General features: G+C 39.3%; 1 protein-coding gene across 4 annotated transcripts in view; it reads right to left on the bottom strand.

Annotated features, from left to right (window-relative positions):
* DYRK1A (dual specificity tyrosine phosphorylation regulated kinase 1A) overlaps positions 1–20,296 on the bottom strand; it is a 144,581-nt gene that overhangs the window by 90,251 nt on the left and 34,034 nt on the right. For 2 of the 4 annotated variants that reach the window (XM_061424800.1, XM_061424801.1), the window contains exon 2: positions 4,747–4,832. The exons of the other annotated variants lie outside the window; for them this stretch is intronic. In XM_061424800.1, coding sequence (XP_061280784.1) covers positions 4,747–4,756 — 10 coding nt within the window. In that variant the 5' untranslated portion in view covers positions 4,757–4,832. The remainder of the gene's footprint in view (positions 1–4,746; positions 4,833–20,296) is intronic. 4 annotated transcript variants of the gene reach the window in all.

Genomic DNA, 20,296 nt, shown 5'->3' with positions numbered 1-20,296 from the left:
AACAATTTTTATTCTTTTAACAAGTATTCATTGAACACTTCCTATGTCACAAGAACCCTGTTAGACACAGGACACAAAAATGCAAATACGCCTGAGAATCAGATTAGCTGGGACCAAAAAATGGCAAGCTAACATATGCAAATGCCATAAAAGCATAAAACAAAACCACTTGGTAGAAAGAATCCTGGGAGAAGAATATTTACTGAACTATGTTAGGTTTGTCGCTTTATGCATTTCAGAAACAACTAAACTTTTTCCTCCACTGAGAACACACTATCACTTTTATAAAATTTTCTAAAACAGAAGATTCTTCTCTTTGCCAGCTGAATTGGAAACTTATTTTTAACTATAATACTCACTGCTCGAAAAGATATATTAAAAAGACAAACATTTGTCTAATGCTAATAAGTGTAAACTGGTACATTTACCAAACACCTTTCTAAAGAGTTGTAAGAAGGGTTTTAAAATTCTTTAAGCCCTATGAGCTAAAATACTTACACTCCTAGGGACAAACTACAAGGCAATAATTCAATATATGAACAAACACTCACGCACAAATGTTAGTACTTTTTAAAAAAGTGAAAAGGAAAACTTAAAAAAAAGTCCCAAAGACATCTAACTTAACTAGGAAATGAGCATTTAAAGAAACAGCTTCAAATCACATATTTTAAAATAAATTTCTAAAATAATGTGCCCTCAAAATGTTACAGTTCTGAATGCTCTGAATATGCTCCAAGTTGAAAGGAACAACAGACCACTATAGCTAGTAAGTTTTTGATGACACAGGGAAATGTTCACAATATAATGCTGGGCAATAAAAGAGAAAATATAAACAATATGAAAAAAGATTCTGCCCAAGCACACCAACCTATTCAGATGATCTTAATAAAAAATGGCATCAAGAACAAAATACTGGAAGAGAAAGTGCCCTAGCGCAATGGGCAGTAGAACGCTGGGTATGTTTCCTTCCACTCATCCATAGTCTTATAAATTTCCCGATTTTTTCACTGATACTACATTACCGAGTCAACAGGGAGAAAAACTTAAAACCTGAGGGCAAAAATAAATCCACTGGATTTAACCATTCACCAAAAACCATCAACCTGTTGAATTATTAAGCACAAAATCAGACCGCTCAGGATTAAGAAATGAATGAGAACTAAAGAAGGGAAAACACATATAGGAAAAGCCTATTTACACAGGACCATGTGAAGAACGAGACCAAAAGGAGCGAAATGGGCAATACACGCTCAAATATCAAAATACACAAATCCTTTTATTCCCCTCCGTGCACCCTGTGTATATAAATGGGACTACAGAAGTTGACTTTATTTAAGTTTACAGATCTGATTTCTAATTGCTGTATAATATTATAATATGCCATACTCCTGTGATCACTGTAGTATGCAAACTTTGTCCCACAAAACTCACATTTTAATCTGTTAAAACTACCACATCAAATAGCTTTAATCACTTAAGTTTATAGAAATATGGTAGACAATATGATCAAATCAGAATTTAAAATAAATTTATAATGTTCATCCTCAAATAGTTATAGTTCTGTATGTTCTAGAACTATTTCAAGTTTTCAAATAACTAGCTTATCACTATTATTAAAAATAAAAATATTTCGGTTGTTAAAGAAGCCCAGCAAAGTATAGTATCATCTGCTGTAACCAACAGCTTTTCCGATTAACATTCCACTGAATGTTAATAGGTATAAATAAGAAATAAAAGGAAGAGGAGGTCCTTTTATCAAATAAATATGAAAAATGCAAGTGCTTTTATGTTAATGTGCACAGTGACCTCTGAGGCAGTGCATTTTCCAAATTTAATCTCCTAAGTACTTTCTACATTCTAAATAAACTGAATTTGGTTACTGCTTAATTCAAAGGAGTGAGCAGTAGCTCCTAGGTTCTCAGGATGACTGCATGCTTGGGTAGAATGGTGTCACTCATCACTAACAGGAATAAATAAGAGAGGAGAAAATGTGTGCAGGAGAGACACCTAGGAGGCAGTTATGTAAGTCTGGAGCTCAGAAAAGAAGAGTGGGACACAAAAGTAGATTTTGACAACATGTAGGTATCAGGTGAAGACATTACTCCGAATGCCTTAACCAGAAAGTGTTTTCTATTTTTACTCTAGGTACCTTGAATTCAACAGACAAGGATCTAAAATTTATCATAAACATCCACTGCATAATTTGTTTATATATCTTCTCCCTCTTTCAGGTGAAATGTGTTCCTTGATTCCCAAGCAAAGGAATCCTTACAAGCCAAGCACTACTATCGCACCTGGTACAAAGCAAATGTTAGCGAAACGAACGTTTGGTCATAAGTGATTTTTCTTCCAAAGATCAAAAAATAATCCAATCTTACCTAATATACAGCCTAACTGTATTTTAAAATGTGAAAAATGCCCTCAAATTTAACAAGTACAGAAACACCTATCAACACATGTACTAAAGATATATTAAAGTTTAGCTTTCTGTTCAGTAAAAATCAATTATTAAGCTTTGGCTTTTGAAAAGTGCAGTCAGTCAAAACATATTTCAATGTCCTTCCTAGCATCCCTGAATGAGCACCTACAATGAAGCGGCATGAGAGTAAGGCATCGTCACATCTTACCAACCTACAGTCAAGATCATGAATGCCTGCGGAAACAACACTCACTTCCAAGTATGCAAAAACATTCTAGAAATAACTCCCAGTGAAAAACTCCTTATGAGCTTTTACATGTTAAAATCCTGTCCGCTGAATAATAAATGTGTGCATCATAAACCCAGAGCAAACTGTATTAATTAATGATGATTATAAAAGCTGTTAATTTTACATTCAAAACCAATTATTAACTTTCAAACTGTTGAAGGGGAAATACACCAACAGCTAATATACACATCAGAGTCAAACCTTCCTTCTTCAGTCTTTCCCTTTATCAGCCAGTAAATGTTGGTAATTTTTAAAGACTACAGGGCTGAGTAAGAGACTAGATTACACCACAAATCTGATATTTGTAAATTTCCTGTGTGTTCCAGCACTCATAAAATGAACTAGATAATCTTTATAAACCGGATTTACTCTTTAGATATTTCAGTTCATCCATAAGCCTCTCAAGAAAAAGAGCTATTTGGAAACTTTTTTCGTATCTTGTGACAATAAACTAGAAATAAAAGAGCAACTCTGCCACCTCAAAGTTCCTTAAGGGAAAACCTCTAGAATCATTAATATTCATGGATAAGTCTTTTGAGACACCCCCAGAACACTTTGTTCCTCTACTGACCTCAGGTGAAAGTAAGCATCTACTTGGTATAGCCAACGTGCTAGTACCATGCCCAAGGGCAACCCGGGAGCTGACTGGGCTCAGAAACTGTTCCTGCACCAGAAGGTCACACTTATAAAATCTGACAACACAATTTTCATAAAATTCTACAATGTTTTCTGTAAATTCTTTCTTGTTTACTCCTCCATGACACTGATACTCGGCCTCAGCATCACGATGATTCCATCAGCCACTCGGCCGGCACGTGTCCATGGTTTACCTCTAGTATGTACAGGCAAACACACTCGTGCACCCTTGAGACACAGGTTACAGCAATAATCACTCAATCGCCTTTTACTCAAAAAAGAATTACCATCGGACTCTGAGTTCCTCACGAATGTAAAATATGATTTGATCTATAATTAATATATATTCAAGCACATTTCTTCATACAAAATGGTACACCTGAGACTTTTTTTTTTAATTCCATTCTGAAGTCAAAAAAAGGTAATTTTTTTCTGTTTGAAAAACAAAGATCACCAAAACCAAAAACCAATCACAAAAATTTTAACACCTTCACCAATAATGTAATTAAGTATCTATCCAAGATTTATGTAGTTACTTCTTTTCCAGTTAAAGACCACATTTTCAGTTTATGAATCAAGCAAGAATATCTGTGTCCAGGTCTACAAATACAAGCCGCTTGGTTCAACAAAATGTCTCCTAATCAGCCTGACTTAAAACCATTCAAATTTAAACATTAATAACACCTTATCCATTAGCTACACTACATTTTCAAGAGTTTGAACATAGCCACAGATACAACAGCCTTCATTTTTCCATGTGCAAGATCACCTCAATTAATTACAAACCAATCAAAACTACTCTTTCAAAACTGCCTTCTATACTGCTTCTCCTATATAAATACAAACTATAAAAAGACAAGGAAGAAAGGAAGGAGAAAGAGAGGAATGAAGGAAGGGATGGAGAGAGGCAGGAAAGAAAACATAAAACCCCAGACCACAGTTTCAAGGAGTCATACATATGGGTGTAACATCCTCAATATAACGGTTGGAGTCTTATTTAAGACACACCGCTAACATGTTCTCCATAAGCCTTTACGGCTCTGCTCTAAAGCGATCTGGGGGAACATACATTCACCCATAAAGGTGAATATTTTATTTATCTTTAACAGAAACACTTCAAATCTCACCAAAGTACTTTAGCCAATCATCCCCTTTTGAAAAGGTCAAGAACTAGCAATTACAATGCTGTATTTGTATTAATACCACTCTCAGTTACTGATTATCAAACTGATGCCCAAAGTCAAGTCTAATAATACCCCAACTATATCTTTGCATTCAGTGATCTAAATTATTCTCCCCCAATGCTGTTTATCAGAAAGCTCCCCCCCATTCAAAATATACCACCAGTTCCCACATTCTCTCAGACAGCCATAGTTTTACTGTATTTCAAAACTTGAGTCACCTGTATGCATCGTCTTCTTTCAAGTCTCATATCATCCTGATGGGGTGGGGGGAGGGAGGGAAGAGTCCAGCAGCAAAACTACAACACTGTGTGAAGAAAAACAGATTATGATAAGAGATAAGGATGCAAGACAATTACCCCTAATTGAGGAACATCTAATGTAAACACAACCCCCAAAACAGAGATAAAATGATTGTAAATTCATTTGCTAACATTTATTTAAGCTTACTTGAAAATAATTTTCATTAATGAAAACCAATTATATATAAAATATAAAGTAACTGCCAGGGAGAAAAAGTTTTAAAACCTGACTACTACCAACAAAAAAAGTCACACATTTCTAGGTATGAAATAAACTGTCAATACTCCACTAGTCTATGTAATTTAGCAGAAGAAAAATATCTACATTTTATAATCTACATCAATTCACAAATCAGTACGAATGTGAATTCACTTTTCACCACGGCTTACTATCAAAGGTAAAGAAAGTTGCTTTATAGGAACAATCAGATGTCAATCTTCCAGCGTTACAGGTAAATTGAGACACTGCTCACAACTGCTCCTCCAAGCCCACAAACTCTCTTTTGCTCTCCCGGTGGCTTCCCCTACTTATTATAATTCTTTGACTTTAAATTCCTACTCATTACTTCCGCTGCTATTTCATGATTGGCCAGCAAATTCCACGACTTAAGGGGAAAGCAAGAGCACCCTCTCTCTGTTGTCAACTAAGAGCACACAATAACAGATAAGACAAAGACAAGCACAGGCTGAAATCAACAAAGGAGTTTGGTCTAAAAATCTAGTTTTCAAATTGATACTGTGGAATTCAGTATTATTCCAAATGAAACAATGTTGCTTACGTTGGCCAAGTTCCCAGGCTAGCCAAAAGACATCCATCTATTGAGACCAAAAGATATTATACCAGCCATGGGCACTGGGGACTCTGCAGGAGCAACACAGAAACTTAACCAATTCTAGATCCTCTCTTTATGTGGAAAAACTCTAAAGTAGGTTGTTTTCCTTTGTTAGCACTCTCTCAACTCTTGATGCTTTCAATTCCCTAAATTTACATCAGGACACTCCAATCATCCTGCTAAGAGTAATAACCCTTTCCCCTGAGTATCAATATGTTCCTAAATTACCAGCCCAAAGTTCCTGTTGTCTCAATGGAGTTCACTTCAGGTATGTGACAGGAAATCAACTGGGCTGAAATAATTCACTTTAACATTTGCAGTTTTCAACAAGGATGCTAGCTGCTGCTGCTAAGTCACTTCAGTCGTGTCCGACTCTGTGCGACCCTATAGACGGCAGCCCACCAGGCTCCCCTGTCCCTGGGATTCTCCAGGCAAGAACACTGGAGTGGGTTGCCATTTCCTTCTCCAAAGCATGAAAGTGAAAAGGGAAAGTGAAGTCGCTCAGTCGTGTCTGACTCTTAGCGACCCCATGGACTGCAGCCTACTAGGCTCCTCCATCCATGGGATTTTCCAGGCAAGAGTACTGGAGTGGGGTGCTAATAGACCAAATAAACCCCTAACTGGTAGAATTCTGGTAGTATTGCAAAATAACATTAAAAAAGACTGAGATAGTGTGAGGAAAAGTTTTAGCCAAGTGGGTTTGAGTCTGTATTTACTGCCCCCAAATATTTCTGCTTTTCACTTATTTCTCCTCCTACTTTTGAGCCCCTGGGGTTCTTTAAAAGCTCAAAACATGAAAGAGCAGCTCAGAGATAGCAGTTTACATGTATGAACTACTTGTAAATTAGGAACCACCTGTCTCTGAAATCATTCCTCGATCCCAGATTCCGTTCTTGAAAAACCACTTTTCCAGTTTAGGTGCTGCTATGGTATCAAGTAAAACCCTAAGCATGAGACCAACTGGTATCCAACTGGGAAGGAGAGGGGGATACGGACAGACAGACAGATGAACATAAAAGCAGCACATCAAAAGTTTTACTTGCAAAATAATGTATGAATCGAGATTAAAGGTTTTTACTTCAAAAATATAGTTTTCTAATTTTTCCCCTCATAAATGGTCTTAAAAAATAATAATAAAAGTCTTTATAATTTCAGCATAAACTACAGTAAAGGAACATGTGAAATTTAAAATCTCTAGCTATGAACTACACATTTTCAAATCCTTCAGGCTCTCAACATTATATTCTTCACCTGTAAAATGTCACAATACCCTGCCAACCTCAACGGCTTCAACAGGAAAAGATGAGTGGGCCAATGGCATAATGGATAATGCATCTGCCTGTGGATTATCAAAATGATCTCACCCTAAAACTGACATCTTAGGGGGAAAAAAATCAACCATTTAATTATTACTCATTTGAAAAACAGCCTTTAGCAAAGGATAAAGAATCTCAGCAAGTTAGGAAACTGGCTGCTGAGGTATGCTGCAACTAAACCATCATATACTGTGAAGTGAAGTGAAGTCGCTCAGTCGTGTCCGACTCTTCGACCCCATAAACTGTAGCCTACCAGGCTTTTCTGTCCATGGGATTTTCCAGGCAAGAGTACTGGAGTGGGGTGCCATTTCCTCCTCCGCATATACTGAGTAATGATAAACTTCTCAAGTCTAGACATTGGATTACTGAATAAAGATTCTATTGATTATTCCAATATATCCTTCAGGCTTGTCACTTTTCAAAAAAACAATGGTCTGTATCAGATTTGAGTTTTGACAGTAACTAGGATACTGCTGCTGCTGCTAAGTCGCTTCAGTCATGTCCGACTCTGTGCGACCCCATAGACAGCAGCCCACCAGGCTCCCCTGTCCCTGGGATTCTCCAGGCAAGAACACTGGAGTGGGTTGCCATTTCCTTCTCCAATGCATGGAAGTGAAAAGGGAAAGTGAAGTCGCTCAGTCGTGTCCGACTCTCAGCGACCCCATGGACTGCAGCCCACCAGGCTCCTCCGTCCATGGGATTTTCCAGGCAAGAGTGCTGGAGTGGGGTGCCAACTAGGATACAGCAAACACCAAATGGACTTTGCAAACTACAGATACAATTTTCTTTCTAAAGAAGCTTACAAATTCAGTCATATTTTAATTTTTTTCTGGAAAAAACCTACAACGAATTTTTTATCTTTTCCCCTACAAATGGAACCATTCACAAATTATGGAGCAAAATTAGATGCTAATGAAAAACATGTACTATCCTTACCACAGAAACCTCCCGTAATCCTCAAAATCTTTTACAGTATGTTTTAGCTCACATTTTGCCAAAGGCAATATAATAGTCTATGAACAATCTAGGAACTGAGCTTAAGTGGTTTTTGAAGCTAAACTTACAAACCATTTTTCTAGTTGTCTGAAAATCACTGCATAAAATCAACCTACAGCACATGTGCAGGGAGGACTAACAGCATTTCAACAAACTTGAGTTTTTGGTGCATGGTATGCTCAGGAAAGTACAGACGTGGTCTCTTGGTGTCTGTTCTTTCTCAAGAGAGGTCAGGGAGACAAGAGGGGATGGGAGGAGAGGGAGGGGGGGAGGATATGAAGACACCTGACTGAAAGTACTCTTGTGCTGAGATTTATAAAATCAGTACAAATCTAAAAAAAAAAAAAAAAAAAAAAACTAGAGTGGCAAAACTGTGATTGAAATGAATGCATTAGCATGATATGGCAAACCCAGATTAACTCGAGAGTTTATGAACTAAGGGCTTTCCTTGTGGGTCAGCTGGTAAAGAATCTGCCTGCAGTGTGGGAGACCTGGGTTCGATCCCTGGTTAGGGAAAATCCCCTAGAGAGGGGAAAGGCTACCCACTCCAGTATTCTGGCCTGGAGAATTCCATGGACTGTATAGTATATGGGATCACAAAGAGTCGGACACCACTGAGCAACTTTTTCACTTTCTTTTATTTAATGAACTAAATGGCAGTCATTGATGTATTTTCTAAAGACACAATGTTTTATACTGAAAAACTAAAAATTTTACCTAGTTTCAAAATAACTATAGTAGGGAAGTATTGCAAACAGCAGGCAAAAAAAAAATCAGTACATACAAGCTGATACAAGCTTCAAAAGTACTGGTAGGAGCTATCTTATTTCTTAAGCTGGGTGAAGTACACAGCTGTTGCTTATTATCTTTTAATTTTATGTATTATATATTCTCATATTCACAATTTTAAAAATTTAACCCTCAGGAAAAAACAAAAGGCAAGAGGTTTAAAAGGACAATTCAGATGGTACAGAAGATGTCTATTAAGAATAAGCTACAAAAAAATATAATAATAATAAGCTACAAAATGAAAACAAAGTTGAGGGACCTAAAATTTTATTCCATGGATCAAATTACTATGCGGTTATATTCAAATCATACACTGTGACCCGCTTTCCTTATACACTTCTGCTCATTTACACTAATAGAGTAAGGAAGTCATAGAAAAAAATGTCTTTATTTCAGAAGCAGACTTTCAAGAATTAAAACAGCCAAAGGAGTCATACAGGGAATGTTTTGATACCTAACACGCAATTAAAAAAACCTATCACCCTAATTCCCAAAAAGATGATCAAATGAGATATTGGGGGGGTGGGGGGGAGTCTTTTCACTAACTGGGGATTTCAAGAGAAATCCTAAAAACCAAGAATATTTATGACTTCCTCTAGAATCCAAGGAAATACCCACAGTCTTAAAAAAACAAACAAACTGAAAATGCAAAAAGCACAAGAGTTTAAATCAAAATTATGAGTAAAACTGCAGAGTAAAGGACCTTCACTATACCCCAACCACTCAGCTGACACACTTCACAGACGCTGACACACACCCAACAAGCAGGCCCTCCTGTTTCACCAGCGGGGACACCAGGGCTCAGACAGATCAAGCAGCCTGGCCTAAGGTCACACCGTGAGAACTCTGGTCCCACACCAAAGTTCACTTCTTTCCGCCACTGCTTTCCGCCACTGCAAGATCCTCTCACTAGGGATCACCGAAATGGTCATAAGAAAATTACACACCTGCAAGAATCCAGGTGGACTAAGTCTGATTTTAAGTCTCACCATTTACTCTTCTGCCTCAACCAGGCCAAACATGAATAAAATTCATAAGCAGTAAATCACTTTGTAAAAAATATTTCAGTTTAGGAGAATAAAAAAGTAACTTTCCTGAAAAGTCAGCCTGGCAGAGAAATTCTGATTATAACATGTAACGATTTGCTATATATTCCTTTAAAAAAAAAAAGAAAATTGAAGACAAGCAGAGAAGAGTGTAAAAACCAAGAGTAGGTAAGTCATTTTTGCACTAAAGCCTCAGGCAAGATAAAAAACATGAAGAACTATAAACCTGGGTCTTGGATCATATGACTGGCATGTTAGAAGTGGGAGGAGCTGATACATGGGGTTTAAGGACAGAGAAGAATGTGATTTCTCATGAAACTGAAAATAAAGAACACAACTCTGAGTAAGCATTAGAAAGAAGGTTCAAGAAATAAGACCTGAGTGGATTAAATAAATAATGCCCCAATTTTTGCTACCTCAAGCACCAAGTTACCTGGGCTCGCTAGGACTACATCTGGGCTAAACTGAGACAAAATTAGGCACTGTATATTTGGCTACAGCAATAAGCTCAGGAAAACAGGAGGGAAATAACTCATAGGCATATTATCTGTAACAACGCAGAGTGCATTGACAAGTATCTTTTTTAAGACTGGAGAGCAGAGACTGAGAAGTTTCTAGGAGTAGTGGTGGTGGTGTAGTCGCTAAGTCGTGTGCGACACTTGCAACCACATGGACTATAGCCCACCAGGCTCCTCTGTCCATGGGATTTTCCAGGCAAGAGTACTGGAATGGTTTGCATTTCCTTCTCCAGGGGATCTTCCCAACTCAGGAATTAAACCCAGGTCTCCGGCATTGCAGGCAGATTCTTTACTGACTGAGCTACGAGGGAAGCCTCACAGGAGTCGGCTATGACGAAAAAAAGTACTGGTACCCTGCCACTAATTCAAAATATATAAATGACCACTGACACTGCGGCCTTCCTGGTGCTTCAGATGGTAAAGAATCTGACTGCAATGTGGGAGACTCGGCTTTGATCCTTGGATTGGGAAGATCCCCGGGAGAAGGGAATGGCTACCCACTCGTTTTCTTGCCTGGAGAATTCCATGGACAGAGGTTACAGTCCATGGGGTCGCAGAGAGTCAGACACGACTGAGCAACTGACACTTTCACCGATACTGTATTTTGCTTGCCATCTTTTGTCTCCTTTAGTGAGTGTGAAAACAATTATTTTCACAGATTTATACAACCTTCAAGTCTATCAACATACCTACATGTTTTCTCTTATATTCCAAGTTCCTCAAACTTGAATATTCAGACCACAGAACTTTTCAGGCTATCACTATATATATACTAAGAAATATCCCATCATAAGCAGACCGAAGTTCCAAAGGTTCATTTAAGCTAGCCGGCTGCAAGGCAACACTAAGTACTATTCTAGTTACATGTGGAATTGAGCAGACTTCTACAGTGCGACTCGCCCCCAGCCCACCTCTCCCTCAGAGTTTCAGGCCCACCTTTCTGAGAGTCCTATGAACTGAGCTTGACATCCCAGTTATTTTCCTTTCCCACTTATTACTGAACGTGAGATTTTGTATTTAATGGACACATAAGCACTTTCCTTTAATTCATTTAATTCTCATAAATAATTACATAAGTTAAGTAGCACTATTACCCGGTTTTACAGGTGAGGAGACTAAGGCCCAGACAAGTGAGGTCGCACGGAGCCCCACAGGACTATTTTAGAGATGAGATTCAAATTCAACCAAACGGACTCCAAAGTTGTCGCTCTCAGGCCCCACGTTAAACTGAGTTTATGACCTCCCGACTCTGCTCTCCCAACCAAAAAGGAAGAGGAAAGAACAGGTAGGACAGGAAGAAAATCCACTTCTCCCTCCTGTATTCTCAGTTTTGGTCAATGGGTTTCACCACACCCCAGTCTCCCAAACTAAAACCCTAATAACCTGGGACCTCTTTCCTACTGCGTATCCCACATCCAATCCATGCAAATTCTCGTGTTGGGAAATTCCCAGGCAGTCTAATGGTTAGAACTTAGTGCTTTCACTGCCGGGGCCCAGGTTCAATCCCTGGCTGGGAAACGAAGATCCCACCGGCCACACAGTGCAGCCCCCACTACCCCCAAAAACAGTGAGCTCTGTGAACCATCCCAGCAAATGAATCAAACCTAAGGAATTAGTCCCAGAAACCTCCCGTCTATGGCCAGTCTTGATGTCAGAAGTGGACAGTCTCACAGGACTGAGCCCTTTCTTTACCTGTGAGGCCTGATTTTCTCTCTAGGCAGACAGTGTGAGAACTGGGCTGAATTCTCAGACACCCTGATGGCATCTGAGAATTACTTGTGTGAACAAGTGCCCCCCGCCTCCCCGAAACATACACACATACACGCTGCAATTGGGCACAGGAACCCTTTGCAAAAAGGAATTAAAAGCAAAGTGATATAAACAAAATAAATTCTCTCTCTTCTGTTGCTATGCTTGCTTCCTATCACCTACACATCATGTACTCAGATTCTTTATTACTCAAATCAATCCTGCTCCTAACATGAATTGGGCTTCCCTGGCGGCTCAGACAGTAAAGACTCCACCTGCAATACGGGAGACCCAGGTTTGATCCCTGGGTTGAGAAGATCCCCTGCAGGAGGGCACGGCAACCCACTACAGTATTCTTGCCTGGAGAATCCCATGGACAGAGGAGCCTGGTGGGCACCAGTGCATGGGGTCACAAAGAGTCAGACACGAAGTAAGAGGAATTAAAAAGGGGTGCCTGTGACCAAGAATCAAACAAGGCTGAGGTCCAGTGCATCATGTCGTCCCTCCTTACTTCTCCCTTCCTAACCTCAACACCTGCCGTGATGGCATGCACGCATTTTATTTTCAAAACAAAGCGTACCTATCAGACAGAAGACACTTGGGAAAAATAATGCTCAATCCCTGAAAGCCTGCAATCCCTTCTCATAACTAGCTTCTAAGAAATGTAATAAGAACCACTACGCTTGCTCTTTCCTTTCTGATAGGACTGACTCTTCCAAGTCAGTCAGTTCAGTCAGTCAGTTCAGTCGCTCGGTCGTGTCCGACTCTTTGGGACCCCATGAAACGAAGCACACCAGGCCTCCCTGTCCATCACCAACTCCCACAGTTCACTAAGATTCATGTCCATTGAGTTGGTAAGGCCATCCAGCCATCTCATCCTCTGTCGTCCCCTCCTCCTCCCGTCCCCAATCCCTCCCAGCATCATGGTCTTTTCCAATGAGTCAACTCTCCGCATGAGGTGGCCAAAGTATTGCAGTTTCAGCTTCAACATCAGTCCTTCCAATGAACACCCAGGACTGATCTCTTTCATAATGGACTGGTTGGATCTCCTTGCAGTCCAAGGGACTCTCAAGAGTCTTCTTCAGCACCACAGTTCAAAAGCATCAATTCTTTGGCACTCAGCTTTCTTCACAGTCCAACTCTCACATCCATACATGACCACTGGAAAAACCATAGCCTGGACTAAACGGACCTTTGTTGGCAAAGTAATGTCTCTGCTTTTGAATATGCTATCTAGGTTGATCATAACTTTCCTTCCAAGGAGTAAGCGTCTTTTAATTTCATGGCTGCAATCACCATCTGCAGTGATTTTGGAGCTCCAAAAAAATAAAAGTCTGACACTGTTTCCCCATCTATTTCCCATGAAGTGATGGGACCATATGCCATATGTGAGTGTACACACATATAATTTTACTTATAAAATATGCATTATATGTAAATAGTTTACATAAGCGCATTCATATATATACTTAGTTCATTATATGTACTTTTATAAATATAATTACATATAATTATATAAACCTCTGCGCTTTTAATTATCCTTGAATTTCAAAAATACAGAAAAATAACAAGGTCCAGAAATAATCAAAAAACACACACTGTTATTACCAGTTTACATTTTCTTCCAGCAAGCCTACTACTAAGAGTAGTAAAATGGGTTTTGTTTTACTTATTTTCTGCTAGACTTCTGGGGAACTTAAAGGAAAACGCTGTCCCCTGAGCGTGTCTTAGAACGCGCGGCCTTACAGTCCAGGGCACCAACTGTCCTCCGACGGGACCTCTGTCACCTGTGGCCCCAAACTCGGTGCCGGTCTCCAGTCCCACTGTCTGGCCCCTCCACTGGTTTTTCTCAACACCTTTCCCTCTAAAAGGAGTACCTCAAAGGTTTGCCCGGAACTAGTAACTCCAGACTTTTCTCTAGCCGCCCTACCCGCTCACTCAGTATCTAGTCCAGAGCTGCAGGATGTGGCCTACAGGGCCACGTTACCACATCAACTCTTTACGCCTAAAGGCATGCAACCCCTTCCTTACACAACTCACATTCCCATCTCCTCCCACCACCCACAACCATTCTAGAAACTGCTGAATTCTTTAGCTACTCTAAATGATCCCGCTCAATCCTATGCATTCTCAAAATGCCTCACGCCTTTCCATTCTTCTCCGTGCCTACTGGATCATCCCCGGCCCAGGCCCTTATTTCACGCGATTAGAGATGCCTCCTCAACTCAGCATCTCCTGGGCCAGATGGTATGCCAGAGACACTAGGGGAGTCTGCAGAACCAGACTGCAGCCTCCACTCCAAAAGATCCTGCTTCAGGAAGCAAGGAGAAGGGCTCGAGAACCTGTCTGGGTTTTGTTTAGTTTTTGTTTCTTTAAATATTTATTTGCTTGGCTGCAGCGGGTCTTAGTTACAGCACTCAGGATCTTTAGTTGCAGCCTGCGAACTCTTAGTTGGGGCATGTGGAATCTAATTCCATGCCCAGGGATTGAAGCCCAGCCCCCTGCACTGGGGGCTTGAAGTCTTAGCCAGTGGACCACCAGGGAAGTCCCTGGTTGTTTTTGTTTTTTTTTAATATACAAGAGCATCCAGGTTATTTACTCCTGAGCACGGCTGGATTTGGGAACTATATTTTACTTAAAGACAGCTTACCCCTCGTCCCATTTTATCACACATTTAGCTGCTGTACACATACGTCGCTGAAGCACAGACTTTCAATCTGGATTTAACCCATCTGTGACTTAGGAACATTAGTCAAATCTTATTGCCCTGAACTCAGAGCTCAGCATGGCATTCCATAAAATAACACCCTCCTTCTGCAGCGATGCTCAATCCTTTGCCCTAACTAAAGTCACCCCTTCTCTACCTGATCTTTACCTAAATCCTAGCCACTCTCAAGACCAACTCATTTCTCCTCATCCAGCTTAAAGCCACTCCATTTCTCCTCTGAACCTCCGTTTACCTATGGACCACTATATTTTATTAGTTATTTATGTTATAGTCTTACTCAAATGATATTATCTACTGCTTGGTGAATCTCAGTCTCACATTTCTATTATATCCTAGTAGATGTTCAATGAGCATATTGGATTAATAAAATAAACATGGAAAATACTGTCCTGTATAGAAAAAGTGGGTTATAAAGCAGTATGTAAATATATTTTTAAAAAGGAGAGAAAAGTAATTGTGTGCAGAAAAAAAAAGAACTCACAGGTTACACACAAAATGCAAACACTAGTTATCTCCAGAAAGAAGAACCGGAGGAAACTGTTATTCTTATTTTCTAAAGTTTCTAAAATGAATGTGTTATTTTGTAATGACACAAAATCTTATACCTAGAATTTAAACCTTAGCTAAATCTTAACCTAGAATTTTCTCCTTTTTTTTGGTTGCACCGTAGGGAACGTGGAATCCTAGGTCCCCAACTAGAGACCGAACCCATGCCTCCTGCAGTGGAAGCAAGAAGTCTTAACCACTTCCGCCAGGGAAGGCCCAACCTAGAATTTTCTTGATCAATGGAAATTCAGTAAAAATGACTGACATGGGACATCGACACAATCCTAATATGTGTGACTGATATGCTAATGTCAACATTTCCCAGCCTATACTCCAAATTCCACTGGCCTCACTAGACTTGATGTTCAACCTTGGGGACCTCATTCACAGTCATGCAAATCAATTATATACATAGTATATGGGAACACAAGCTTTCACAAGAGTACTGTTCCCATACAGTTTTCTTCATGGAGCACTGAATCACATTCTGCTTGTAGTCCTAGTTTGCTTAATGTTCATCTACTTTTAGAAACACATTTCATGACGAAAAATACAAAGTTTATATACAAAACTACATTATCAGCAAAAAATTAGAAATACTAAAAATATTCAACACTAACAGAAAAGATGTACAGTCACATAATATCATGTAAATCCTTTAAGTTCTTATAATATTATATGACATGAGGGAAAAAAATCATGCATTATATTTTATCAGAAAGAACTCAAAATCTTCATCAAAGTACAGTCTCAGAAAAGTAAAAGAAAAAAAAAAAGCACAGAAGAAACACTGGAAGAAAATACATAAAATTAATAATGAATGTCTTTGGCTAATAACAGATTATTTTTAATTTTCTTCCTTACACTTTTTAGCATATCACAACTTTAATAAACATACATCTTCTTTTTATAATCAGGAAAAAAATGGTCCAAGAAATTCATCCTCCATCCTAACAGAAAAGTCTCCATGACATTTAGCTATGGGCCACAACTATGAACAACCTCACGTACCCTCCAACTTTTAAAACTCTGGCCACTGTCCACAGTAAGACTCTCCCAGAAGGGCTCTGCGTCGCCTAACCTGGTGTTCAAGGCCCAGAGCCTTCAGGCTCCGAGCCAGCCCGCCCTCTAACGCCTGGCTCCGCCGCTTCCCAGGTGGTCCCGTGTCAGGTTCTAGACGCCCAGCTGATGAGTGTCCTCATTTACAAAGTGGGTGATCCCACAGAACAGTGCCATCACAATGACACAGCATTTAAAACACGGCACGGTGACCGTGCACTGCGTGTTCCCATTGTTACACTGGCATGTTTTACACTGTCGTGAAGACCCCCACCTTTCCAGTCCCATCTCCTTTCATATATGTGCTTTCCTTGAACGTTGACTAGAGCCACAACGGGCAAAGCTCATCCCCCAAGAATCACTTTCCTGCTGAAACTGCTCCCTTTCCTGCCTGTCAACACCATTTCCCAAGTCCAACGCCAGTGCCTTCTTCTCCAGAAAGTCTCCGACCAGCACCCCTCAAGCCCACCACAGCAGTACTGACACCAGGACGAGGGCCCTAACTCTGCCTTCAACTGGAGCTAACCAATGACACGCGCAACGGCACCTAGCCCCAGAATCTGGGGAAAGCCCTGTTCACCTCCCGCTCCAGAAGGCCAGCTCCCTCAAGTATAGCAGACTCTGGACACGAAGAGAGAGAGAAACAAAGTCATCATCATCAAACCACAACATTGCCACAAAACCTGCTTTAGGGTTGCTCTGTTGACACAAATGAGTTAAAAAAAGTTTAATATTTAAAACAAGATGATAAGCACAGTGAAGTCATATCTGCAATCTAATCATGGAACAAACGACCTAGCTAACTCATTTCAATGTGAAAGACACAAAATTGAGAATTTCTGATACAGATAATGATATATGAGCTAAAAAATATTTTATAGAATTATCAATTCTCTATAAATAGCTATAATCAGAAAAGGCTTGGGCATAGTTTTTGTTTCTTGCTTGGGTCTTTTTTTTGTTGTTGTTAAACACCAAACCTCTTTTCTAAAGACAATATTTTTAAATGTGGTGCTATTTATACTGAAAATGTTAGTAAACCAGGTGGGCAAAATAATGACTTTGGACGCAAGAGGACAAGGACATGAGTGTTAATTAAATTCTCTACTTTTATGTATGTTTGAGGTTTTTAGTAACTAAAAAAAAGTTTTAATAAAATCAGTGATGTATGAAATACGTATCAGAAATACAATTTTTTTAACTATCAAATAAATGACAAAAGAAGCTAACTAAAAAAATTTTTTTAATGTGATATTGTAAGACAAGAGAACTTACAAACATACCATGACTAAGCAAAATCTGCTTTTTTTATTCTTTTGTTTCTCTTTGGGGAGAGAAGATAGAGGTTAAAACTGCTTGGGAAACTATTTTACATAAAATATTTTATATAAATCACTAGCAAAGATTTACCTAAATAAACTGATTCCTATAAATTTTTCCCTGGGACATTTGTGCTAACAAATGTACAGCTATGATATGAAAATTCAGGGAGTTGGGGTGAAATTCCCTTTAGGGTGTCATTGGCTAGCTCCGTGGGATCAATGAAGCACAAACTTTCTAGTGTCAAAGTCCACAAGACATACAGATCCCCTTACTAGTTTTAGCAGCTAACATTCTCCAACCACTCTTGGAGGGCAGTGGGGGGCAGGGGGGCGGGGGGGATTGAACATTGTAACAACTTGCCCCAAAATTTCCTCTTGCTGCCTTAAGTCATAACTGATGTTTGATCTTCCTACTTTTTCACATTATGAAGAGTAACACATTCTTTGTGGTAGCTAATACAGACAAATTATACAATAACACTGAATTTAGTGTCAGACTGAGAGCGAGAGGTCTTCAGTTTCAATTAATTCAAATCAATCCTTTAGTAGATGTGGAAACTCAGGTCTAGAGGTTATGTGCCTTGCTTAAGAGGATCTGAAGTAAAACCAACACCAAAAAAATCAGATTATCAAATCAATGATAAAAGCAAAATAATATTTGCCATTTTAATTGAGCAAACTCCACTGCTACACAGAAATATGGGAAAATATGTATCTGCACAACATTAGCATACGTATTTTTATTTTCATATAAATGAAAATACATAGGAAAATGTCCAGAAAGGTAACTACAAGCCTTCAGCAGCAGGACTATCTTCAGGACAATGGGACTGAGAAGGTGGCCGGGCAGAAGTCGAAAGAGGGACCACCACACGTACTTCTGTATACAATTCAGAAGTGCCATCCTTTACACCTACTGAAAAAAACGAGAAGTAATTTTAAATACCTGCATACAAGTAAGATCGTAAAAATCAAATGATGTCATGACACGATTAGAGTTTCAAATTTATCATCCATTTCCTCCACAGCTAAGAGAGAGCGCCTGTCCGACTGCACTGAGCTGAGACTTCAACGCTTTTCCTGCCTTTGGACTCGACCAGAAACATCAGCTCTGACACCTTGAGCCTGCTGGCCTTCAGACTAGAACTGAAATCATCAGCTCTTACTGTTCTCAGGCCTTCAGACTCGGACTAGAACGACACCATCGGCTCTCTGGGTCTCCAACTTGCCAACTGCAGAGTTGGGGACTTCTCAGTTTTTACAATCACAAGAGCCAAGAAGAGACATGGGTTCAATCCCTGGATCAAGATCCCCTGAAGCAGGAAACAGCAATATTCTTACCACTCCAGTATTCTTGCCTGGAGAATTCCATTAACAGAGGAGTCTGGCTGACTACAGTCCATGGGGTCACAGAGAGTTGGACACAACTAAGCAAGTGAGCACACAACACACAATAAAATACAAACCCAAACATAAATTCAAAGTGACCAACCAGCCTTGCAGAACTAACATTAACATTCTTAAAAAGAAAAGAGTATTCAATCAAAAATTAGTAAACAAGAAACAAAAAAAAAGTGATCCACAGTCAAGGGGATAAAAGAGGCAACAGAAGACCAACTCAAGGTTGGATGAGATGTTACACTTGGTAGACAACAACTTTACAACTTTGTATTTTATACAAAGAATTAGAATAAAATGTGTTCAAAACTTTCATGAACTTTGCTCTTTAATGTGTGAACAGAGTATCTCAGCAGAAAAACTGAAACTACAAAAAAAAAAAAAGAACAAAAAGAAAATAATAAAGTCACAGGAGACAGTGAGAAAATAGTAGAAAAACATGTTAAGAAATCATGGCTAAAAATCTCTCACATTATAATTACACTCAGACATGTCACAGGCAAACAGTTTATAACCAAAGACAAAGAGAAAAATCTTAAAAGTGGCCAGAGAAAAAAATATATACAGAGAAGAACAAAATAGTAATTACAACTAACATCTCACTGGAAACAACGGAAGCCAGAAGACAGTGGAACCCCACAGTTAGCGTGCTTCAGTGACAACCACCACCAATGTGGAATTCTGCACCCAGTGAAAATCCACTTCAAGCACGACGGTGCAATGAACGCTTTACCAGCACACCTGAACTACAAAACCACTGAAGAGTGTTCTTCAGGCTGAGGGGAAATGATACTGGCTTGAAACAAAAATCTATACAAGAAATGAAGAATGCCAGAAATGGTAAATAAGTAGGTAAATTTTCAAAATGAATATTTTTTCTTTCTTGTACTTAAAAGAGCATTGATTGCTTAAAACAACAACTATAAATTGCAGCTTAAAATGTGCTTGAAGCTAAAATCACAAGACTGTAACATATGTAGGAATAACACATGGTAAGAATAAAAAAATATGCCAACAACTGCACCAAGTGGGAGGCAGGTAAACAGCCTGATAGTGTTCATGGTTATCCCATTTGGGAAATGGGGAATGGGAGGTGGAAAGTGGCAGATCAGATCAGTCGCTCAGTCGTGTCCGACTCTTTGCAACCCCGTGAATCGCAGCACGCCAGG

Source organism: Bos javanicus, chromosome 1, assembly GCF_032452875.1.
Source record: "Bos javanicus breed banteng chromosome 1, ARS-OSU_banteng_1.0, whole genome shotgun sequence".
NCBI lineage: Eukaryota > Metazoa > Chordata > Mammalia > Artiodactyla > Bovidae > Bos > Bos javanicus.
Note: the sequence above shows the minus strand (reverse complement) of the source record. Positions and strands in the feature narration are given on the sequence as shown.